General features: G+C 37.7%; 1 protein-coding gene across 9 annotated transcripts in view; it reads right to left on the bottom strand.

Annotated features, from left to right (window-relative positions):
* The window catches only part of LOC110829481 (neuropeptide F receptor), a 154881-nt gene that overhangs the window by 14824 nt on the left and 112816 nt on the right, over positions 1–27241 (bottom strand). For all 9 annotated transcript variants that reach the window (XR_015535524.1, XR_015535525.1, XR_015535523.1 and 6 more), the window contains one exon: positions 1681–3184. Coding sequence is in view for 6 of the 9 variants with exons in the window: in XM_087350633.1 (XP_087206759.1) it covers positions 1698–3161 (1464 nt within the window). In the remaining 3 variants the exon portion in view is untranslated. The remainder of the gene's footprint in view (positions 1–1680; positions 3185–27241) is intronic.

The raw sequence follows: 27241 nt of genomic DNA, 5'->3' as shown, positions 1-27241 counted from the left end.
AGTCCGTACCGCGAAGAAAACACTACACCTCACCATTACGAAAATCAGCTGGTTAACCCTTTGAAGCCGAAGCTCGTCTTCATAATATTTACGAATCCAGACCGTACCGCGAAGAAAACACTTCACTTAACCATTAGAAGTCGAATCAGGCGGTACCACATAAGATTTAACAAAAGAACATCCCTTAATAACCTACTTCATCCGTTTGTTGTGCGGGCCTGCATAACATAAACGATTCGAATACATCAAAGATTCGCTCTACGGAGGCTGCAATACATTACAGATGAATTAACAGGATTTGGTTTACTTTTCAAACACCCATCCGCCCCATTGGGTTTCACGCCCAGAGATAACATTTGCGCAACTGAAACTATCTCATAGTCCAGAGTGTCCTCAGCCGAGATTCCGGGCCACTGTTGTCTTCTGAACGTGGATAACGACTCCCCTGAATGTGCGTAAATGATTCGACCTTGCTGAATTTATTAATTTGCCTAAATGTTCTCTGCGCCATGATATCCTGGGGCCTTTTATTCAAACATTTCGTAAATCAGCGTTTAAGCAACTTTCTTTAACGTAGCAAGTTGCGTCTGACTTACATTCCTTCTGTCGGAAACTAGTACAAGGCTTTCGTAGGAACAGGATAGAGAGAGATAAATAATTACATTTGAAAGAAAGGGAGTGGAGAAGAATGGAAGAAAATCATAAAAGAAGTGAAATAGAAATACGTAGGGAAACAGAGAATAAAACAAATGCAAAGAAAGAGAGAGACAGAGAACACGTAGCAAGAAATGGGGTTGTGGGCAGGATACAATTTGTGAATCTCTGTTTTGTGCGTAAATTATTCCTGTCCTCCTCTTTAAATAATGGCAACCTCTCGGTGGAGTTGCTAACCGCGTCGTTCTTCCAAAACTTTTTCAGTGTGGGAAGTGACTTTATAAAAGTCACTGAAGCGTTGAACTTCTGGTTTGTAACGCCACGTGGACTTGCATGTGGATATCAATGTTTCAGAGGAACATACTTCCTTCATCTTCATCTCTGAAGATGGAGGTAGTCTGTCCCTCCGAAACATTGGTATGCATCTCGGAATCCACACGAAGTTACAATTCAGAAGATCAATACCGATCTTTCTGAACAACGACGTATCACCCCAACCCAGAAGGATGGTCACTTCACTCCACTCGTAAATCCTTAACTCACCATAAGAAATACACGGTGAATAGCACAAATTATGAAGCTCGTCACTTACAGTTGAGACAACAACAACGCACACGCCAAAAGCCAACTTTCGATCATTAAACTGATTATAAAGAAGCCAATTTCATACCTACTTTGACGCTTTTAGTTAACGCTTGTTTACCAGAGACGCAATACAGCCGCTACTAAAAGTTGACAGTAATGACGCTAGATGACAAAGTGTTCTGTGCCAGGGTCAAGTAATTTGAATGAGGGTCTTTGGTTTCACAAATATGATGTCGCATGGAGTTGAATATTTTAAGCGGGATAAGGTCGCTGTGATAGACAACAGGCACTTTCGAACGTAAAAGAAACGAAGCATAATATGGGGAAGGGATTGGAAAGGAATAAGTAGAAAAGAGGGAAGGAATGTAACAAAAGAACAAAGGAAGAATATGAACGATTGAGGTACAAAAGATGATTACCACAAGTGTTCAAAGAGCTCACCTTGTCGAGTTCCATCTTCAGGCCTTCGTGAGCACCGTCATCTCTGTATCGCCCTGCAGTCCGTTCTCCGTTGTCATGGTTTCTGGCCCTCTCCTGTAGTTTCTGGCCGCCCCTGCGTCGATCGCAGTCTCCTCCTGGTCCATGGCGCTCAGACACTCATCATTCCTCGTCGATTCACGGCCACCCAGACTCCTACTACCGCCGACTCCCGCTGTAACACCTCCAGATGAACCCCCTGCTCCTCTGTGTTTCCTCCTTCTTTTGGATACACTTGACCTCAGTGACCCCACTCTTTCCCTCACGGCTTCCACCGGAATACACGGACACACTGATGCCAAAATCTCTTTAAATTCTTTGCGGAAATTGTCATTTAACCACCCATACAGCAACGGATTCGAACATGCTGAAGACATGCCCATCATATGGCACACTGCGTACCATATCATCATAGACTGGCGATCTTCTCCAAACGGATTCCAGTAGTCGACAACCAGATTAAATATATTTAATGGTAACCAACTGATACAGAAAATCAAACTTATGGAGACCAACAAAGAATTAGTTCTCTTCATTCTTTTATCGTCCTTTAGCTTCCTCCTGTTTGTTGACACTGTACAACCTTTGTTCTTGGAGGATGACCCGACAGCTGAAGAATTCACGTACCGATATTTCAATTTACGGCAGATTCTTGAATAAGCAATACTGACCGTAAAAATTGGCAGGACGTACTGGACCACTAGTGAGAAAAGCGAGTAGTAGGCACGTCCATGTTCAACCGGCCACTCCTCTAAACAGTATTCTATATAGTCTATACCGATGCTAGGAAGATGAATATCGTGATGATTCAATGTTCGCCAAAAGAACATTGGGCTAGCAAGAATTATGGCAGCCACCCATATGCAACTGAGGATTATCACAGCTCCGAGTTTCTGCAAGCTTTCTCTCGTTGGATACACAATCACTTGATATCTGTCAAGAGCAATGGCTGTAATAGAGATGGTGGAAACAAATATGCTTGTAGCCTGTAAAGTCCCCAACATTTTACAGACGAAGGGGTATCTTCCTAGAGGCCAGTACTTTGTGAGGATTTCCATGAGTGTGAGAGGCATAGTGATAAGACATAGGAGGAGATCTGAGATTGCGAGGTTCACAATGAACATGTTCCTAGCAGTACGCATGGCAGGCTTTCTGGCAACGGCACATACCACTAGGCTGTTGCCAGCGGCTCCAACAACTATGAGAACACTGTACACAAATATGAGGGCTGAGAACGCTGGGTCTTCAACAACGCGATTCCGAGCAAATTCTTCCAGTAGACCCTGGTCAATTGTCTCATTCAGAACCCAGGACACGTTTCTGATATAGGCCGTGATGTTGTGTTGCAGAAGCCGGGCAGGAGAGTCACCTGTGGTCGCCTCTCGGAGGTGCAGGAACCTCTGAGGAAGAGTACTCAAACGGCTACTGGCATTCCACAACTCCATTGTCGTTCAGAGCAATTCAACGTCTGTAGAAGAAACAAAGGTCATTAATAATAGGGGCTTTAATTTATTTAAGGGCTTTCTGTTCACTTAATGCAGCTTTTAGGCCAGCTAAATTCATGGTTCAAGGTCCTACTTTAGAAGCGTACCACTTTAAGTTTAGGAACATTTTCTTTATCAAATTTTGGGAAGGGTCTGTAATACAGCCGCGAAAACAACATTCCTAGAAGGAGATAAGGTAAAGCTCTATGCCCTAGAAGGAGATGAGGTAAAGCTCTATGCCCTAGAAGGAGATGAGGTAAAGCTCTATGCCCTAGAAGGAGATGAGGTAAAGCTCTATGCCCTAGAAGGAGATGAGGTAAAGCTCTATGCCCTAGAAGGAGATGGGGTAAAGCTCTATGCCCTAGAAGGAGATGAGGTAAAGCTCTATGCCCTAGAAGGAGATGAGGTAAAGCTCTATGCCCTAGAAGGAGATGAGGTAAAGCTCTATGCCCTAGAAGGAGATGAGGTAAAGCTCTATGCCCTAGAAGGAGATGAGGTAAAGCTCTATGCCCTAGAAGGAGATGAGGTAAAGCTCTATGCCCTAGAAGGAGATGAGGTAAAGCTCTATGCCCTAGAAGGAGATGAGGTAAAGCTCTATGCCCTAGAAGGAGATGAGGTAAAGCTCTATGCCCTAGAAGGAGATGAGGTAAAGCTCTATGCCCTAGAAGGAGATGAGTACTCCCTTTCATATTCCATAACCGGGAATTCATTGGATAGGAGGATGGCTGCTGTCCAGCGGTAGTGTAGAGGACAAAAATGTCTCTCTCGGGAATCGAATTCCGTGTATCCGCTGACCGTATGCAGTAAACTATCGTAGCACATGTACATTTTAAATTGGTATTTATCAATTTATGTTTCGCGAAATATGGAATTGAAATGCACTTCTACACACTTTATAACTGTTTAAAAGTGTCGTTACAGTAGAGAGATATGGTTAGCTCTATTCTGTCGGCTCATCGACCTGTCCTGTTGTTTAATTATCGACTTTAATTTGCCTTGATATTTTTCAGATCTTATCTGTCAATCTTCCCACTTTCAACCAAACTCCTGAATGGTAATCTGAGACGTATTCATATGTATACAGTTTATATACAGTTTTAATGTGTAATTTTTAAACGTTATTTGCATAAGTTCATAAAATCAGTGCATAGTTAGTGGGTGTTTGCATTTTCATGTCTAAAATTACCCAACTTATTTCGATGAGGTTTACTATTGAGGTCGGAACCACGTTTCTTGGGGAAATATAACTTTCTATTACATACAGCATTTACTTTACAAGACGCTCAAATCAAAGTTGTAATATTTTTGCAAACGGTCTACCTTACAAATAAGTTTATAATTGTTATTTTAAATATGTGATGATTGGCGAATGTTTATCGAAATACAATGTAAGTAATATACAGTTCTATGCAGCGTGATATAGGCAAAACGATGTGCTTCTGTGTGCAATGGACTCGTATGATCATTAAGGTCAACAACGCATGCAAAATACCATTTAAAAGCATGACTGCTCCAAATTGGTGAGGGCATTCACACTTCATTCCCCAAACACTGCAATTTTGTGCAGCTTAGTTCGATATCAGCCATCATAAATTAAAGAAGATGGAAACGGGAAGATTTATCGCCATGGCTTCGATGCGCTGTGAACGCGTCATATTACCCGTGGGATCTCGTTTTATGCGAGAAAGTACGGGAAAAGAAGTAGGTCCATCTCCCACTATTACAGATGAACCACAACAGACAGACGGAGTCATAATATGAGATGAACGAAGGGAAACAGAAAATAATATACCGAGTAATAAAATAAAGACGAGAAGAAGAGATGAAATATAATACAATTTCATTGATGATAGAAATAAAAAAGGTTATGAATAAAAGAGCGAGATAAGTCATGGGACTGAACAACAACTCAGTAAATTCTTGTACAAAGTTGTTGTTGTTGTTGTCAAGAGAGAGAAATTTATGGCCGATTCAGATTTCTGAGTGATTTCAGAAACGCATCGGAGCATGAAGCCAAAATTTACGTAACAAAAATTTTATCACTGTCCAGTCGTTTTAGTACCGGAACTGAAAAGGCGTAGACAAATTTTTGTCATTTTTGGCTATAAGAATAGAAACAAAAATTGCAAGACTAAAATAACAAAATAAAACATTCGATTTACGTTTGGAACATCACTTTCTCACTACATGTTTCGGTTCTTAGATGAACCATCTTCAGGTGTGTTTATCAAACAACTACAAAAAAAGTTGCATATAAGAAATTATGATTAAGTTTTTAAGTTTATATAATTGTAATTTTTACACACCTGAAGATGGTTCATCTAAGAACCGAAACATGTAGTGAGAAAGTGATGTTCCAAATGTAAATCGAATGTTTCGATAAGGAGCATCACATGGTATTTTAACTATCTTAATTTTAAATTTTAAATTGTGATTAGACGGACAAAGATTAATTAATTGAATATATATTTTCACAATATGACGCAAATCTATCATCTTAAAAATAAAACAAGAATTAAAAAAAGGGATAATACAAAACAGGGAAACAAATGAAGAGCGTAAAATAGGAAGGAAGAAACAAAAGGAAACGTAAAGAAGTTACTGTAATAAAAGAGAGAAGGATTAATCCTGCTGTTGTTATATCAAGAACATACCGTCACGGTCTAAAAATGTATCCACCTATTCCAATTAATAGAAGAGATAAAAAGAGGTTAATGTCATGTCTGTTTATTTGTTAGTCCTAAAATACTAGGCATTACTGAACTATTTTAATGAAACTTGTTACCAAGTTTATGTCAATAGTTTCTCCCCTATGATAGATATTTAATTACGTACATTCATTAGCAACAAACTTGCGGGCGTGTGTAATTTTGAGGAGGGAGGACACACGTGTCACTTAATACATAAAACAGATATTTAAAGTACATTAAAAACATATTTCAATAACACATGGAGACAGTGATATTTATATTTACTATTTTATGTGAGAAGATAAATGATGGAGCATCGCCGCTAGACATGTAGATTTGTCTTAAATACATGTAACGGAATGTAAAATAATTTACATAATTTTCTTATTATCATAAAAGAATTATTTCTCAGAAGAAAGACCGATTCAAAACAAGAAGTATTAAACATAGGATTTTCAAATCAAACGTCTGTTCAAAATACAAATGGATTGAAAGAAAAAAGTTTAAATTTCGGAATGTGTTTGGTTTAAAATGTACACAAAGCGATACAATGCCAATTACAAACTTGTGCGATTTCGATAAAATATATTTTCTCCATATAAATGTTTTTCCCTTAAACATCAAACACAAATTTCAATATACCAAATTTTTATACTTAGAAACTAATTCAGTCACATATCTTGACAATTTTTTACGGAAAAATGATTTTGTAAGTAAAATCATTGATATTTTTGTTGACCGGGAGACAAAGATGTTCTTGTAATGGAGAATATTTTCTTCTTAGAATTAGGTGCTGGTGATTTTTGTTGAAATTGTTGTGTTTCTTTACTTTCCTGCTTTCTCTGAGCTGAATTTGTGAGATCGTCACCTTTTATTTTAGAAGTGATGACGTCAATTTATTTCCTGCCATCTGTGTAGGAACAGCCATGTCAACATTTCTTCTGATTTGAGGAAATAAAGGTCCTTTTCTGTGACATATTTCCTTCGCTGGAGTAGAAACGATCTATCGAATGATTTCTTCGTGTGCGTTCTTTTCCATACAAGAAGTTATTGGGAGGCTGGGTTCAATGCAATCGTCATTTGTGCCAGTGGGATGATTACCATCTCGATATATTTCATGAAGTTAAAAATGACTCCTTTGGGCATACTTTCATCAGTAAAGACGTTTTATGGCAAGAAGTTGATCTCCAAGCACATAAAAAGTTTTCCCATATTCACTCTTTAAACGTGTTTTTCTTTTAAAATTTAAGAAACGAAATATGTTACGTTCGGTTGGGTTAAAATGTGTTTGGTTCGAGTTGTGTGCATGAATTTCATAACGTCTGTGGTAATGTGCCTTGAGGGACGTCTTATATTCGGTCTAAGGGCTGTAGCAAATAAATGTTGTGAGAAGGCAATTATGAACTATCACCCCTACGTCGTTGTCCTGACAGAATCAGACAGCTTCGTAAATTATGTAGCTCTGTGATTATCTTTAATTAGCAGCAATTTACATATTTATATTTAAGCAAGTTCTTAACCAACACAGAATAAAAAATTCATTTGATTCACGCAGAATCGCTCATTACTACAAATCTTCCCCAGATAGAAATAACATCTCTTCCATTGAACACTCCTGACTCCAATTTGGAATTAAAACCCATTTATTAATCTTCTGCCAGCTTATGTTAATTAATTTAAATGTTATTAGATTATTTATTTCATAGTTATTATGTTATTCTGTAATAAAGCAATTTGTCAAAGATAATTTGGCTAATTAGATGACAAGCTATTATAAAAATATTAAAATTTTCACAAACTGTCTGCCTACAAACAGGGAGGGGTAGGATATTTCGAGAGGTAATTTCGAGTAAAGAAATATTGATAAACCACTGGTAGTATTTCCATTTGCCCGGAGCAACTGTTTCAAGGCATGCAAACAACAAATGCTTATTTTTGTGTACGTCGATAAATATTAGCACTGGTGATGATTTCCGTTGAAGATGATGACAGATGGCAGTGGGCCAGATGCTACTGTTTCGGACGAATATGCTACAACCTGCAACGTACAACTGCTGACAATTATCTGAACTTCGCGACTTGCGAATTGTGTTTTACATTTTTCTTTTCAATTTACGGATTACTTTGACAATTTTTCGAAAAATAGTTTGATTGGCCGCCGAGATCTCCGGACCTAACCCAGCTTGATTCATTTTTATAGGGTTTAATGAAAGAGATAACCTACAGAGCCAAAATACACACAGAAACGGAACTCCTTCATCGGATTATGTAAGGTGCTGCTTATATACGAGAACACCTCGAAATGATTAATATTGTAGTTCATTTGTCCGTGCACGCACTTTGAAACTGCCATAACTCCGCAATGATTGGAAATAAGGCCAATGTGGTATTAACATCCTTGCACAAAATTGCTTCCCAAATCACCTCCCTCCAATTGTGACAAAAAGGTTTCAAAACATTCTGTACATCGAAAACTACCACATTAAATAAATTAAATCTTCTATTTTCCATCGAAATTGTCCACTGATCGAAACTGTGCTTGAGCGTTACTTTAAATGAATGAGCGTGTCTCCTGCTATTCGTGACTCCAGTTGGGCATTAACATTTATTTCCTAAGTTACTGTTAATGACCGCTATCATATAAGACATTACTTTTTTATGTGTGAACAGTTCCACTGTCTAAAAAAAGTCTTTAGTACAAAGGAAATTACAGATTTTCAAGAGAAAAGTAGAAACAGATTTGCACAGTTAAAATTTCTCTAACAGTTGTAGAAAGTCGTTACACTGTTCCACGCATACAATATATATGAATTGCATCTTAGGAAAAATTTTAAACTTAGTGGTAAATGACCTGAAATTTGGAATTAGATTATCAATAATTATTTTCAGTAACTGGATATACAAAATATGTAAAATGCAATAATCTTGGATCCCAAAACCAGTAGGAATAACGGAATAAATAAGCAACAAGACTCATTCCAAACAAAACGATTCCTTCGTCGTCATGGTTTCGTGAACATAATGATTCGAGCTATTTCCATCTCAATCAATCTCGGCTAGAATTTTACATAATTCTTGCATATTTTTTCAATATTTTGACAATTTTTCGTGAGGTTTCCCTACCAGAATTATGTTGTCAGTGGTAATACCAAAACGTTTCAGTGAAGTTTAAACAGGAAAGCCAACTTCAGATGAATAGGAGACAACAGAATCTCATGTCACGTAATAATTTCATCTGCAAACCAGGAGGGAAATTGCCAAGAACAAACCCCTTAGCCAAGCACAGAGGTTTGAGCACTTACCGGATGGCTTTTAGAGTCTCTATAATGTTCGCCTGTGTGACACGCTGGACTTCACTTCATCTATTAGCTACTAGATTAAACACTTTGACGCATGGCACGTGCCAGGAAAATGGAACAGTGAGCATTTCACGAGTCATAAGAACGTGAGTCTTATTATAGATTCTTTTTCTGCAAAACTACTGTTAAGTACTCGGTTTTTCGACTATCAATCTCGGCACTAAATGTAGATTGGTGGTCACCTTCGTCCCAACCTCTTTACCTCAGAAAAAGATAAAGAAAACGCTGTCTGCCCAGCTCGTTGTGACGTCACTATTTCGAAGGAGCCAACCCGAGTCATAGGTAAGCTGAATGCGAGCCAGTGGAGGGATACGACAAAGTTCTTAAATAGCATTCACTTATTTTTATATATTACAAGCGTAAGAGAAATGACAAAATCGTAGTTTACAAAATTTTATTTCAGAAATATCACAAGAAACAAAAATTACTTCGGAGACCTACAGCCAGATTGGAGTGTAATATTAAAATAAACATTTGAGAATTAAGATATTGTAGGTGCGTCATATTGTGATTTATTTAAATAGTATTAAAAATATATTAAAATTGGCCGTCAATCACAATATAAGATAATTAAAAGATTAAAATATCATTTTACGTTCCGTATCGAGTACTCGATTTACATGTGGAACATTTACGACATGTTTCAGTAAAAATCAGTAATTCAGTTAAAAGGTTTATAACATAACACCTCATGACGGCTATATATAGCCGAAACATGTCGTAAATGTTCCACATGTAAATCGAGTACTGGATACGGAACGTAAAATGATATTTTAATCTTTTAATTATCTTATATTGTGATTGACGGCCAATTTTAATATATTTTTAATACTATTTGAGAATTAAGGTATCAAGGTATGTAATGGATGAGAACAGAGTTCAGTGATGGGTTATTATAAACACAGATATACAAAATGATAATGTTTTGACCGACTGAGTGAGTGTTAGACTAACATTTCAAAGGACTTAGTGTGACGTAAGTTCGTAATTAGTTTAGTTCAAAGACTGGGCATTTGTAAACACGAAAATAAACTTTCGGCTTCTTTAAAAGAACTATATTTCTAAATTTGCTGAGTGACTGTCCACATCTGAAAGATCTGTGTAACATGTGGACTTAACATGTTAATTATATTACGGAATTTTTGTGATTACGTAAGGTTTATTATTGCATGCAGGAGCTGGTTTATATAAGTTAGTGTTGTGACTGAATACAAGATAGGCGGCCGGAGTTTGATTTCCGGCAGAGTCAAAAACATTTTCGCATAGCCTACTAGTCCAGACCAGCCCGGCCCAACCAACTTCCTATCCAGCACGTACAGAGGTAATTTCCTCGGGGGTAAAACAGTCGAGGCGTAAAGCTAACTACGAAATCTTCATATCAGAAGAACATATAGGAACTGAGAATAGACGTGACATTTTCAAAAGATGTGTTTGATGTCCTAAAAAGAGGTTTCAGTTACGGAAACGTCATATTGGGGGAGAAATTAAAAAGTTCGTCAAATGAGATTTTTAATGAAGACGTAACAGGGCATTAGGGTTAATGCTTGATGTCATTGTTAATGATGACGATGATGATAACCTTGAAATGTCATAGCACGATGTCACTTTAAACATCAGAATATATAATATTGCCTCCCATAACGTTCAATCAATTCACACGATTTGATATCTAAATTACAAACATTTGTACCTATATTTCTCCACTGACCAAATTACTTTCTAATTATTATTAGTCAATACATGAACACTACTATGTACAGATAACGAGCCGGGATAGCTCAGTCAGTGACTGGGCGACCGGGGTTCGATCCCCGACGGGGGCAGAGGATTTTTTTCCTCTAGCCTCTGCGTCCAGACCGGCTCTGGGGCCCACCCAGCCTCCTCTACAATGGGTACCGGGGTCCTTTCCCGGGGGTAAAGCCGGCCGGGGCGTGATGCTGACCACTCACCCCCATCTAGTGCCGAGGTCATGAATGAGTAGGAGCTATACCCCCCCCCAAAGCGCCTACATGGCGTATAGTGGGACAAACTTTACTTTACTATGTACAGATAACCACGTTATGCAGTCCTGTCAACGTGAAGTTGGTATCTGTGGTATACGCCACATAAGACAGACGTTGACACAAACTGTGAAGACAAACGCATACAGTTTGCGATAGCTAATCTAATTTCGGTGTCCTTTTTCTTGCCAGCCTTTATTGTTTCCCTCTCTTTCAGTTTTATTCTTTTATTTCTTATTCCTCGTATTAAGTACTGCTTCTCTCTTTTTCAGTTCGTCCTGACCCTGGATATCGGTATCAGCTAAACGGCACATTAACAGTTACAGAGTTAGTGTATAAAGGGCCTATGCATCTCTAAGGGAGTTAATTTTGTAACCTCCAATACATTTACAGAAAATATTCGATGCATGTAGATGTATCAGTATCACCCCGTTCTTTTTCGACATCTACTTGGTTCGAACCACCCACTCTCACTGGTCTGATGGAGAGAATTTTCTTTAGATGTATCATGGAAAGATAAAGAGTATTTCGTATATGCTACATAGAAGATGTATAATTGTTAATGGTGAAATTATATTTTGTTTTGTTTTGCCTACTTAGTTTTTTTAAAAAAATACGATCCAACCGCTTGGATCTAAATCTGGAAAAAAAAAATGCTCTCGGCAACAGAGAACCTAAAGTGATCAGGAAGTTAAAACTCTGTGTTCAACTTCCGCGCAACTCTTACCGGATTTAATTCCGGCAAATTGTTAATCTCCTGTGAATTCTGGAAAATGTGGACACCACACACATCTAATTTCTTGTTAGCTCTGTATTCGATTTGGGGTTTCTGTCCATTTGCGTGATGCTAAATCCAAAAGGTACATCCGGAGGAAGTGAATATTTGAAAATGAACGTAGTTCTAACGAGAATACGAGATATGAAATTCTAGGTTTTCTATGTTGAATATCTCGACAGTAACACCACGTCAGCTTGACAATTACTGTCAACAAATTGAGATTTGTGGGGGAGGTGTGGTGGGGGGAAGGTGACCTTTAGCTTTCTACTACAATTTCAGTGTAACATCAGCTTTCGCTCGAGTTGTACATTACAGACAAGGTTTCTCACACCAAAACTTACTGTCATTTATTTTGAAACGCCATCTCTCAGTCTATGAACATAAATACAAACGTTTCGAAGATGGAAGAGGCACGTTACTCCGAAACGTTTATATCTATCAACGAGTTCACATGACGTCACAACCTACAACATCGACATAAGGAACATAAGGAGGAAATAATAAAAAAGATTTAGGTGTAAACCATGAAAGAGTAGGATGAAGGATAATATTAAAATAGTTTTTTCTAAGAAATGTAGTTTACTGCGTACATCTGGCTGAGCTTGGGGCGATGGATCTTGTAACCGCGGTATTAAATATTTCTGTTACATGGAAGGAGGGAAATTAACCTAAAAGTTACTACGCTGTATTTTTCCTAACGAGATTAAGAATTTTTTTTCCGTGTAATAGTCAAGAATTCAGACCAGTGACCTACGAAGTCCCTTTCAGGCGATATTTCCAAAACTTGCTAACTCCATTGAAAATCACAATTTAAATATTTTTTAAAAAAAAATTAATGTTCTTTGTCAAGCCCTCTGTCATGCGACGAAAAATTTCGAACAAATACACATTAAACAACAATGTATTCAAATGTAATCTTAAAACAAAAATTTGATTCTGAAACCCAGAATGTCCCTAGCAATCCAGTAGCTGCTCTGTAAAATTTTATGTTTTTTTAAGTTATTGCTACAGTTCCTGACTTAAATGTCCTGTATTCCTTTATTTTGTAAGGAAGACAGTCTTACACGAAGATTCACAAAACAAATCATAACATTTAATACTACAGGCCTGTTATAAAGATACGGTTGCTATACGAAATTCTGAGGTAGGAGTGACACTGGTGTTTATTTAATGTTAATGAACGTTTTATGCGAATCCAACCTCTAATACAGCGAGTAACGGGCAGCACTGGTATAATTAATCTACCATTCGGTGCCACAGAACATATATGTCTACAATCAAAACAAGTTAGGAAATGTAAAAAACATCGTATAAATTCTGACGTGTCTGCCGGAGTTTGGCCTTTGCAAATAGCGGAAGAAACATCGGAAATATCTGAGTCAATGCTCTTTGCTTGGGCGTAGTGTCCGGTTATTGTCTAGATGGTGGTGACGTCAAAACCGGGATTTCCCTCTTAGTGACGCTCGCTGAAGAGCGTTACGTGTCCATCATTGCTGCCAATTTTTTTTTAACCAAAATTACAAATATCTGCAACACTCACTCCCTAACATAACATTTACAAAAAAATTCTTTGAACGATTCTCGAGTTGTATACGGACAGGCAGAGAGACATCTCAAAACTATCAGGCGTCGTTAAATAACCAAAGAATTATTCGACGTTATGCATATATGTAATAGGGGATATGAAATAGATCAATAGACGTACGTGCCTTTAGTCCATTTTCGTTTCGAAATATTCAGGTTTGCAACACTGTCTGGTGCATCTGATGTGGGAAAACAAGAAAGCTCCATTAACGGCCTTAAATACATTAAAAAGGCTTTACTGAAAGCAAATCCAGCTGTCTGTTTCAGAAATGTGATTACTCCCAGACATCTTCTTGTCTGCTAACAAAATGTTTATCGTATTCCGTCTTTTTCCTACTCTGCTCCTTTGTCTACACGTCAGTTCTGACTGCAGTGATTTAATTTCCTCCGCAAATTTCTCCGGAGATATTATTTATTACGTTTTGCATGAGGAAATGTGCCATTTGAAACAATAATTTATTTCTTACATTGGCATAAAATTACATTGCAAACATTTATCGTAGATCGAATAAATTAACTTTTTGGTGGTTTTATCCTTTGGGAACATACTTAGGCGTACTAGTATGCGCTGTACGTGGAAAATTACACAATAACCAGTTACAACCGATCACCAAATTCAAATTATAAAATATCAATCACCAAATATCACGATGAAGCTGTTTGGAAGCTATAGTTATTTTAGCAAGGAACTCCAGTCTGTTCTCATTTATAAATAACATAAATTATAAATTTGTAGTTTAAATGCGTCATGTTTGTGTTTAATTCAGTAATATATTTATTTTATTTCCGTCTATACACAAACTTAGTTGTTAAAATTTTAACAACTAAGTTTGTGTATAGACGGAAATAAAATAAATATATTATTAATAAATTATAAATGTTTTACATATTTCTGGGACAAGTTCACAGTGATGTATACAAGTATGCTGGACAGCGGTACACAGAAACACGCCGACAAACAGCCGTGCCTCAAATGACATTAGAAACAATTATTCCTTTATTCGAGCAAGCCTTAGACCACGCAGGTTGATCGGCGTTTGTTTCGAATTCTCAGGTACATACCGGAATAATTTCTCACAACAGACACCAGGCAGGTTACTGAAGCGTCAGCGAACCTAGGCCTGTATTTCAGATGCATCAGTTTAAAATTTTTATCTGGATGCCTGATTTTAGATTTTAAATCACGTGAATAAGGTAATAGTGATTTCAAACAGATAACGACCACTCCCTAACTTATTCTAACATTTCACTCGACCTTTTATGACCTTTGGAGTTGAAGTAGAGTTGCAAACAACCTACGAATGAATTGATATTTTCCTTTGTATCAGAAATAAAACCAAGAAGAATATAGACATGCTGCCATTTGCACTATAGAAAATACATTATCTCTCGACAAGAGCTTAAAAACGTATTAATACGAAGTAGAACAGCGACCATGACAGGCAAGCTACAGCGCGACATTTTGCATTAAAGATTCACACAAATAGAGAGACAGTTAAAATACTTTTGACATTTATAGAAATTATTTACAGTCAGACGAGCATTGAGAATAAACTATAAGCCGTAACTTTCATTAAAATCATTCAAACGATTCTGATTCAGATTTAAGCTTAACTTGACTTCGTACAAGGGCTTAGATGAGCTTTTGTGTAGATACATTTATGAGTCCTGAAGCAATCTACCGGAAAGGAGACTGTGGTCCATGTCAAAGAGGATGCAGCCTGAAGGAAGCTAGAATTGAAAGCCAGCATTAATGGCACCCATGGCAGCAGGAGAACCACATAAAGGAGATAAGGTCTCTCAGATGCTTTAGAACTTCACGGCTTATAAAGTATTTAAATTTGACAAAAACATTATTCACAACCAGTGATATTCACAAGTTCCCCCACACGCTCCATTACTGTGTCGAGATTTATAATACATTCCGTAGGATCTGTATCTCGTCATCAGAAGACAGGCGGGCAAAATTATCTTAGGGTGGCTAATAAATCCTTTGAAAGGGTTACAAAGTTCAAATATTTGGGAACAACAATAACAAATCAAAATGACACTTGTGAGGAAGTTAGGAGACTAAATTCCGGAAATGCTTGCTACTTCTCAGTCCAAAATATTTTGTCTTCCCGTCTGATTTCTAAGAACCTGAAAATTAAAGTACACAAAACAATAATCTTGCCTGTTGTTTTGTATGGGTGCGAAACATGGTCTCTCACTCAGAGGGAGGAACACAGATTGCAGGTGTTTGAGAATCGGGTGTTGAGGAGGATATTTGGGCCTAAGAGGGAAGACGATGGGGCGTGGAGAAAACTGCACAATGACGAGCTTAAAAATCTGTACTGCTCCCCCAGTATTGTGAGGGTGATTAAGTCGAGAAGAGTGAGATGGGCGGGACATGTAGCGCGCATGGATGGGACAAGAGGTGTGCACCGGGTACTGGTTGGGAAACCTGAAGGGAAGAGACCGCTGGGGAGACCTAGACGTAGATGGGAGGATAATCTCAGGCGGGATCTATGGGAGATAGGAGTTGAAGGAGACTGGATTTTGTTGGCCCAGGACAGGGTCCGGTGGAGGGCTTTGGTTAATTCGGTGATGAACCTTCGGGTTCGGTAAGCCATCTAGTTAGTTAGTTAGGATCTGTAGCTCGTGGTTCAGAGACACGATCAATTCTGTCACGTGCCAGTGGGATGGTGATATATTCGAGCACAATATATTCGCGTTTAACATGATTTTGACAATCACAGATTATATTCCATATATGATAGCAACATAATTAAACGTAGTTAACAAAATTCTATTACGTGGACAAATATTTATACTTTATTTATAAAATATGTGTTAAATTAAGGTATAATAATTGTTTCAGTGTCTGTCCGTCTATCTACACGTTTTATATCTGAAAATATTGAAGATGTTTTGCTGGCATTTATTGGTTGGTCCACAAAAAAACTGTAAATAACACAGATTTAAAGTTAACAAGTCAACTACAGTCTGAACCGCATGCAATATAACAAAAATACACGGCATATGGTGCCTAACTTATAAACATCTAAAACTTTAATTTGAAATACTTTGTGTAATGGAGAATATTAAACGAAATACATTGAGAAGCATTTCCCAAATCAAATCAGTGCGAGATCTGTAATGCACTTAGCTTTGTAATATTAGGTGTTTTTCAAGGTCAGTTATACATAAACATGATAACGAAATGATTGAATATATATACATACATTCAAGTGAAGTAAATGCTTTTACGTGTCTTTGTACTGAAAATTGTCAGTACCTTGCCCGTTTTTATGACCCAAGAAGGGATTTCAAGAACATCACGTCCAAATTCAATGTAACATTATTTAAATTATGTCTGAACGATTCTCAAAATTACTGTCCTCTTTAGAAACTAGTTTTTATCCTTTCTTCTACAATTCATCACACTGAATATTCTTCCTTTATTATTTACGTAGATAGTATTATATAAATTATATTCTGGGAATAAGTACGATTTCTCTCTTGCATGTTCTGTTCAAATTGTGGCTTCTATTATATTTTCCTTAAAACGTTTAATCTGGAAACTTCTCATATCACAAACTTCTTTGAGTGCAGTCTCCTACCCTAAAAGAACAATTTTAGTTCCATAATTGTTATATTATCATCTTTAGTTTATTTAACTTAAAAAAAAAATCATCCAACATAATTAGCTTCCGATATACATAAAAACGTTTACCAGAACCTGAATCCAGGACAGGTCTTTCTGAGTCATGACCTTTGTACCTGTAACTACTTCAAGGTCTCGTCGAGACAAACAAGTTTTGTTCAGTCGTCACTCTTCTATCGTGCTTGTTTTCCGAGCTACAGAAAACGCCATCACCCGGAGTCGAACACAGAACACTTTTTTTTTAGATTCAATCTTTCTGGAAATTTTTCCCTTGTTTCATGCCAAGTTTGGATGATAAACTGATTTATACCTTCTCAAACTATAAGCGAACACACGCACACACTCACAGTTTAAATATTATATATTTTTTATTTACATATATTTTTCGTAATATGTAATTTTGTGTTTCATTAGTATCTGTGAACACAAACGTATACACTCAGAATCTGCTTTCATTTGGTCACCTCGTCTAATACATGAGTTATATTGGCCTCAATCGGAACTTGTCCAAGAAACTTGTAGCGTTAGTTAGGCTGGTAACGATGACTTTGAATGCAGAGCTTACAACTTACTTCAACGTCCTTTTGAAATGTCTGCTAATGGGCCCCATTTCCAGTAGAAGGAAACACGTCAGTTGAATAAGTGTGTAAGGAAACTTGCAAGCATAAATAAGGTATAGACAGTCAAATTATTATCGATGTTTGTTGAGATGCATGAAAAAACGCTATATGGTTTTGACCTTTGTAAAACAAAAAAATGTAGCCTTTAACTGTGTTCGCAGTACATAATATTTTGTCGTCACGACCAGTGGAACATGTAGCGCGTTGGTGAGAATTGAAAAATGTGTAATAAAACAAATAATTAAATTAAAACATATATAAAATCCAGATAAAAAACAAAGGAATTGAAGTAAAAAGCGAGAAAGGTTAAGGAATATTTCTCAGTCTATTATATGCCTTTTTACAAGTATTTATTATTAAGAACTACTAATTAGGCCTAAGTAATTCTGTTGTCTATTATAAATCCGATGTTGGTACTTTTGTTTTTCGTAATATAAGGAGCTATCACACGTTTACAAAATTATAATGGTACTTTCTGCAAGAAATTATAAGTACTTGAAACAAATCCTTAAACCTTTGCTAACTGTTGCACCAAGAAATTTATTTTCTCTATTTGACTCGACTTTCAAACACAAGTACCCTTCCGCGCAGGCGCGCAGCTGTTCTTATTCATATGGGCTGATTCTCAATATTCCATTACTCTTCTAACTTCCTAGTGTTCTGTCCTATTATTGTACCTTTAATATTTCATACTTTGTATATACGAGGCGCGTCCTCAAAGTAAGTTTCCCACTCGTCCCACAGCTAGCAAACCTTATATTGCGCGAAGCGACTGTGCGTACGTGATAGAGCAATGACGTAGCATGGCGCATGCACTAACGGCACCTCCCGCGTTCTCACAGTAGCATCGTTGCAGCTGTTGAAGATGGAGGTTCTTATTCCAGCTCCCGCCGACTGTGAAGTGCGGTCAGTGATAACGCTAGGCCGCACACGGCTCGACGGACAGCAAGTCTCCTGCAGGAGTTCAGCTGGGAGGTGTTTAATCATCCACCCTACAGCCCGGACCTCGCTCCCAGTGATTTCCATCTTTTCCTACACCTCAAGAAATTCCTGTCCGGTCAGCGTCAGCGTTTTGAGAATGACAGAGAGGCGGAGATGGTTGTCACTCAGTGGTTCCAATCCCAGGCGGCAGACTTCTACGACACAGGTATTAAAAGTTGGTCCCACGGTATGACCAATGTCTCAATTCCGGTGGCGAATATGTTGAAAAATAGCTGGACACTTGCTGTATCTGTTGCAATAAATATTTCCATGAAATTGTGTTTTGTTTCTGTAAACGGCCCCAGGGAAACTTACTTTGTGGACGAGCCTCGTAATTTGGTAAAAGAGTTGGGTCACTGGTAACACATCAATAGTGTCATTTATCATGCAGGTTTTTCCAGAAATGTGAACATTTTCTGAAAGGGACAATCATTTTAGAACAGCAGTCAGCATGACGTCATGGCTTCATGAGTCAATTCTCCGCTCAGACAGACTGTATATGCTGCCACGTCCAAACAAGCTCTGAGGCCCTTGTTTACCAAGCGATTATGGGTGATGAGACTTTGCCTGCTTAAAAGCAGTTACCTGCGTGTTATTGTGTGGTGCTTGGGCACAGGGACGGAGGAATTTGTTTATTGTTACCTTTAAAAAGTTCATTTTCCTGGTACTTAGGATGAGAAATAAAGGCCTCTAATCCTTATAATTTTGCTTTCAGAGCACGAGAAGGTTCAGTTCTCTAAGGCGTACTTGTTTATTTTATTTTGAAACTCAGTGTAAAAATGTTGCCGGTACAAAGAAGCTGAAAATATCGATAAAATTCGGTAGGAATGGACAAAGAGACGTCCCCGTTTGAATGCGAAGTACGGAAATCCCGAAGGAAAAAAAAAAAGCTACCCAAAAATGATTTGCTATAAGAGGACTTCCAAAGAGGAAATTGTTTTTTACGGAAGATTAGATCAGATGCATGAACTAACAGAAGGCAGCAAAGCAAAGACAATCTGACATCCTATCCTTTATAGAATTCAGTACTAACCATGATGGCAGCTACCGAGGCTGGGATTTACTGCAACAAAACCGGGCTGGACCGAATCAATTGGAAATATGGAATACGAGATCGAGAAGTTGTATCTGAATTTCGATTAGATATAGTTTTAAGTAAGTTCGTCATCTGTGATTTTGCATACTTCACTAGACTTGATGTTTATTTATTGCATTTTATTATTATTATTATTTAGTGTTCTGTCTGACGACAGGTCCATATGAACAGGATCCTTCCATCCTTTTCTCGGACTGGGACCTGTTCATATACGTTCTTGGCAGATGATCCAGAAGTGGTTTGCCATTGCCTTCTTCTGTGTGTGAATGGAGTAATTGTTGGGATGCCACGGAGGAAAACTCCGTGTTGCCTAGACCACGGCCTTGCCCAACACAAGTTATAAATTCTGGCACCACCGGGAATCGAACCCGAGACCCCAGGATTACAAGGCCAGCGTTCTAACCGCTAGACCACCGTGGCTGGTATTTATTGCATATATATACATATATTCTTGAAAAAGTCAGTCACACAATATAATGTACAGTGTACGCAGCGCGAAGCTAATCATTGGCCTTAATCCAGAGCCGGGGGTACGTCTTCATGGCGTGGTAGGTATAAAAACTTTTTTCTCTAAATATTTATCACATCTCAAAATATTTCAAATACAATTTCCGCACATAAATCCGACAAACAGACTTTCTTTGTGTCAAATGAGTCCTGTATTCAGAAAGCCGATAACAAAATTCGAGCTTCATGAAGGTTACGCTAAAATGTTATGATTTTAAATGTGCACCGTCAGTACGTAATTTAATGTAAACTAATGTGATATTTTATTAAAATACACATAATTCTTATTAATTAATACAGTGTGTCTGTAATATGACTAGATCTCAGCAAGACTGTATCCGTGATAAACGAAGGTAAAGAAGTAATCTACCTTTTATGGAACCCAAAGTTTCATTATGTTACCTTAATTATACTAGACCGTCATTGTCCCCACCCTGAGCTAGAATAATCCAATTAACGCTCTTACATTTTTTTGTAGACCTATCTGAGTACCCTCTTCCAGTTTATGTCTATGTCTCCCACGTGGTCTCTAATCGTCAGACATTCCGACTAATTTCACGAGCCATGCGTGCTGCACGAACCGCTCATCATATCATCCTTTATTTTTTATCTCTTTAAATTCCTGTAAAGTATACCTAACGTATCTAAGAACACCTTTACTCTGTCGTTTTAATTAATATATTTGTTTCCTGGCCTCTGTCATAACATACAATATTCAGGGAAAATATTTTATGAACGTTTTATAAAATATTTTTCTGGGAAACTTTCTGACCTAACTTCAAAATATACATTGCTGTAACATTTCCATATGAATTTCCACAGCCTTTAGCCCGGAACGTGACGTGAATAAAACTTATCTTTCTGAAACTTGAATTCTACTTCAGTAATCGATTTACCTCGAACACAAATGGACGTGTTTCAACGGGAATAAGAAGGCGCTGCGGTCGAAACACGCCCTACAGACCAGCTGCGTCGCTCTCACAATTCGTCACCCCACTGACGTGTGGACGCCATGACCAATAAGCTAGCAAATTAAGTTCAGGTTTGATAGCTGATAGAATGCATTTTCTGGGATCTACAATTCTGCTAATCGGAAATATATTTCTAGGTAAATTCTTATATACAGTGAGAACTAACACCTAAAACCATTGCAGAATCTGATTTTACATCTGATGGTCAAAATATATCCCGAATTTTACTGTCATGTTACATCGTTTTTATCACAAAAAAATAAGGAATAACTAGATTGGTTGTGCATATAACATGCATGGAGAAAGATGAAATAAATTCTGAGTTTTGGTCGGAAAACCTCACGATAAAAAATTCCTTCGAAAATGCAGCCGTGTATGGGAGAAGACTAATAAGACTGATCTTACAATAATAGGCTGTAAGTTTATGGACTGAACTGACCTGATTCTGGATACGTTTGTATATATATATAAAAAAAAAAAAAACTTAACTCGTCCTATTTCAAGACAGTAGGAAAAATGTGAAGTCGGCTAATTACAATTCAGAGAGATATTAATTCTTTAATGTAATACGTTACGGCACAGTAAATTACGTTACGCTACGTTCTGTTCCTAAAACAAGTTGTAATTAACGTCAGCAATATCGACCAGTGGCAATTGCCACGCCCATATGTTACACTTGATGATGATTAACCGTGTTTGTTATTACTTTCTACGGCAGACGGAAATGTTTCAGTCCATCTTCCAGCACGTTAGTGACGCCTAACAGGGGATACGGGTTATTGCCTTAAGCAGTAAAGAAACAACCACGTCAATGTGAGGATTTAGCTGAAGGCAATGATAATATTAACCAGGAGAAAAAGTAGGTTAATATTTTCCGGTCTTCAAACCAACTCAACGATGTAAGACTTGAGGTTCTCACAGCGGTGAGTATGAAGATTTCCGTCTTCTGGGTTGTTGCGTCCTGATGACGGAGGCAGTATGACCTCTGAAACGTTGGTAAACATCGACCAGACTACACAGCGCAACAACCCAGGAGACAGAAATCTTCATCGCCCTGATGATGGAGGCAGTATGACCTCTGAAACGTTGGTTAACATTGACCAGACTACACAGCGTAACAACCCAGAAGACAGAAATCTTCATACTCACCGCCCTGATGAAGGAGGCAGTATGACCTCTGATACGTTGGTTAACATCGACCAGACTACACAGCGCAACAACCCAGAAGGCAGAAATCTTCATACTCATCGCCCTGATGATGGAGGCAGTATGACCTCTGAAACGTTGGTTAACATCGACCAGTCTACACAGTGCAACAACCCAGAAGACGGTAATCTTCAACTTAACGATGTCCGCCATTATCGAGGGGATTGGCGTATCGGTGACGTTGTAGACTTTTATTCCAGAGGTATTAGTTCGAATCTCTGCCCTATCCTGATTTAATTTGCTTACAATTTTACTGAGTCTCTGCAATAAACATGCAGGGATATGAACAAAAAATATTATAAATCCTCCACCTGATACTAAATGTTCCATTCAAAATTCATAACTGTAGTTGAAACAACGTTGTTATATTACAAAATAATCAATTAACACTTATAAGAACCATCCTCCCAGCCCCCTTTAATAACATGCCAAGACGCCAAGATAAATTACATGAAGGTACCTGCGAAATATGACGGTAGTAGAGCCATAGATCAGATATGAACCTGGTTGCAAAGATAAAAACATTCTATCCCGTAGATAACTACTCCACTGGTCGAGTATTTAACATTTCCCATGCTGCGCGCGACATATCTCGTTCAAAACTTATATGGCTAGTCTGAATTTGTTCAATTTTGAGACTGACAGTAAAATAAGTTGCACCCGCCATTTCGGAAGAATTAAAGCTAACAATGCGTAATGTGTCAAGGAAAAAACATCGTATGCTAACATGAAAATTCCATACATACGAAAATTTTAGGCAAGTCGTGCGCAAAATTTTTAATCACATTGTCTGAAAATATTTTCCAAATGCGTATTTTAAGACTTCGTACATTACACTGGTCTTTATGGCCGTAATTTTAGGCCTACTGCGCAAAAGTGATTATACTGTCGATATCACACGGCACAGAGTCACAACGTGGCATATTTTCTTTCTTAAAACGTTAAAAATGAAGCTTTCAGGCCTTAATGCTAACCTTTGACCTAATGTATTTTGAATACCGCCAGTAGGAAAGAATTAGGTTCATATGCCTATATCTGCAGAGCAATTAAACTATTCCATTAACAGTAAAAATGTACCTCTGTGAACTTTGGAGTTGTCATGACGGCGAGTATAAAAAGGATATCTTCTGGGATGTCGCGCTGTGTAGTCTACTAGAATATATATCTCGTTTAGAGGAAGTCTGTTTTCTCATGATTATAATATATATATTACTTAATAGTACGTGTATAAATGTTTTAAAAATCTAATAAGACCGGCCAGAGTTCTTAGAACTGTAGCATCAGTTTCAAGAGGTACCGAATTCGAATCCTGTCCGAGATTCCGGCTATCCTGAGAGATTTGTCGTATTTTATTATTTATTAAATAAAATTCTGGGCGGTAATATTAAACTAAACCCCAACGGAATTCTTCTAATCCTTTCCAATTCATCACTTGCAGTCATTATAAAAGTTTCCACTGTAAAAATGCGCTGTTAAAGGACGTATAATCAATCAGTCCGGATTTTAAGTTTTATGACATCGAAGGAAATATTGCTACAGTTATAAATTGTGTTCGCTAAAACGCGCAACAAGGTGTAGGCGTGCATAGGCATTTGATCGATTACGTTTCAGTCATTCATGCTTGTTATCGCTCGCCTCGGTTTCCTACGTTTACGCAGATCTTATAAACAGGAGAGAGACGAGCTTCGATAAATCTTTATAACCTAAAGCTACTCGATAATGTAGTCAGCTTCTCTTACGCAGGCCCTGATCTTACGTGTTTCTGAGTTTTATGTTATGCCCGGGCATCGATTTCTTTACTGATGACGCCTGGTCGTTGCACCTCGGAACTTCTACTCGTGGGAAAGTCACTGAACCTCTCGGCGTCCGAAAGATTGTAGATAATTTCTTCCAGTTAAGACCTGAATCTTACTGTTTAGTTACTACTGTATCCTATATTGAATGAATATTAGTCTACGCCATATTAAATTCCAATACATTTACACAGAAATAATTCTACGTAGATCTTCGCAACAGAGATTAAAATACCAAAACCTTGAGACGACAAAGAACAGTATAATAAAAGGTAAGATGTCTGTCTTCTGGGTTGAAACTTTGTACCAGGCTATAAAACGCTAAAACCCAGAAGGCAGCCATCTTCATATTCGCTGCCTTGAGAACCTCAAATCCTACAACAAACAGAAAAAGAAATCAACGCCATTAGTAGGTTCCGTTAAGATGTAGATGAAATTTTAGTATGTAAAGATTGCATACAGAGGAGCTACGTGAATTGTACGAGGCCACCTAACATAGTGAGGATAGTGAAGTCTATTAGGCTCCGTTGGGCTAGCCATGCAGCACGCATGTGGAAGGCAAGGGGTGCATACAGAATTTTGGTAGGGAACCATTCTCAAAAACGACCACTGGACAGACCAAGAAAGAGATGGAAGGATAACATCAAGATGGATCTTAGGGAGGTGGGCTGTGAGAATGTCAAATGGGTTCTGCTATCAGTTAGTTAGTTAGTTAGTTAGTTAAAGGAATAAATTCGTTTTCCCAGCATTTTGATAAATATTTTCCATATCGAAGTATGTAACAGTATAAGTTATAGCGATTAATACGCCTGAAGTCATCAGCTCTAATAAACTACAAAGAAAGTTAAGGGTTGTTCTAAAGATAGAACAAAAATATTGTCGTAGGTTATAAATATTCATATACAATTTGTTTAAAGACGCTTCTTCAGTAGGTCATACTATAGAGCGTTGAATGAAAGAGGATAATAGTAAATAATGAATTAGAAAGGATGGGGAAGGAAGTGGTAGTGGCCGAATTTAAGATACTATTCCGGTATTTCCCGGAGGGACTGGGGGAAAACCAAAAACCCACGACAGTCAGCAAGAAACTTCTTATTACAGAGGTTAAGTTATAGGCTTCTAGAGCGATTAAAATTCACAGTGGAGATCGAATGGCCAGAACAAGGCCTCAATTTTGTCCGAGCTGACGTTTAGATAATATAACACACGCTTTGTGGACCAATGAAGGCAATTAGTTGCTTTAATTGTGTTGAAAAGTGGACAGCGATATTCGAGTTATATCTTGAAATAAATAATGAAAAGGCTGACCTCTATGTACGCAAACACGCTGTTCTTTAAAATCGTGGCGTCACTACCACGCTGATTATCATCATGCTTCATCGTGTTAAATGAAAGCCACTTCGAGAGAACCCGTTGCTCGCTTCTGCAGAGACGAGGAAAGCACTCCACTTGATGGGCAGATTAATGTCGGGGCCCAGAATCGTAACTGCAGAGCGAATAACATGCCACTATAATGAATTCTTCTCTCGCTACCAGCCGTGTAACGTGGATGAATGCTGAAAGTCAAATGTAAGGTTTGGAACGAGCCTCGCACTACAATGCACTATAAAATCACCAGTTTTCATAAGAAGGTATAATTCCAAATACATTTTATAGCTTTATATCCGTCAATGTCACTTTCGTTCATTCATTTCAGCTTAAAAATATATTGCGAACAGCACCGATCTACAATTACGTACGTAAAAACTGCTCTAATGGAAATAATTTATGACACGTGCTTCCCTTCGCCCACAGTATGAAGATGCATAATTTCTAGCAGTAGGTTATTCATCTACACTACACAACATCCATCACATTTTAACACAAAGTTTAACAAGTTGCCATATTTCCATATTTTAAACTAAATGTCACCGGCATGTGTTATCGGTAAATATCGACGATAACAATTAAATTATTTATTTTAATAACAATATTTGTGTCCTCAGAAATCCTCTACAAACACAGACAAAGCAGACAGACATCCATTATTATCCTTCTACTAAACGTTTTACTAAAATAATTTTATATATATTTGTTTACCGTCAAATCACAATAAAATAGTAAGATAAGATAATTAAAATGATTAAAAATATCATCTTATGTTCCATATGGATAATCATTTTAATTATCTTATCTTACTATTTTATTGTGATTTGACGGTAAACAAATATATATAATTATTTTAATTAATATCACAATATGACGCAGCTATACTATCTCATAAACGTTTTACCTAAAAACTTAAAACAATTGAAAACTAAGCTCCTCCAAAAATTTAGTCTCAACCTCTAACAGAACAAATCGCGTCTCCACTGCGAAGATAAAAGTTTACGGAAATATCACTGTTTATTTTGATAAACATACAAACGCATGAATACACTCTATCGGCAAAGTTAAGAACAAGTGGTTTCGCATCTTCAGATACGCAGTTACTGGAATCCACTTCAGTGATCACAATCCACGTGAAGAGTCAGGTGTCTGAGAGTAATTTGAGCGGGCACTGTCAGACAAAACGCTTGAACCGAAACCTCCACACGCGAGATGTTAACTGACTCATCTCTGAGCTGTCCTCAGTTTGCATACAGTATTGTCTGTCTCTCCTACGTCATCATTTATAACAGCATTCCATTTCGAACATGGACACAACATTGAAATTCAACGTACATAAGTCTATTGTCTTCCCAACATACGTTTTAGAATTTAAATGGAATATTAACTCTGCGTGGATTGCTACTTTGTACACTTATACGTGTTAATGTTATCCGACTGCA

This window comes from Zootermopsis nevadensis, unplaced genomic scaffold, assembly GCF_977971745.1.
Source record: "Zootermopsis nevadensis isolate Lab colony 2312 unplaced genomic scaffold, Znev_1.0 Znev_ptg000017l, whole genome shotgun sequence".
Classification (NCBI taxonomy): Eukaryota; Metazoa; Arthropoda; class Insecta; order Blattodea; family Termopsidae; genus Zootermopsis; species Zootermopsis nevadensis.
The sequence above is the reverse complement of the archived record's forward strand: the minus strand, read 5'-3'. Positions and strand labels throughout refer to the sequence as shown.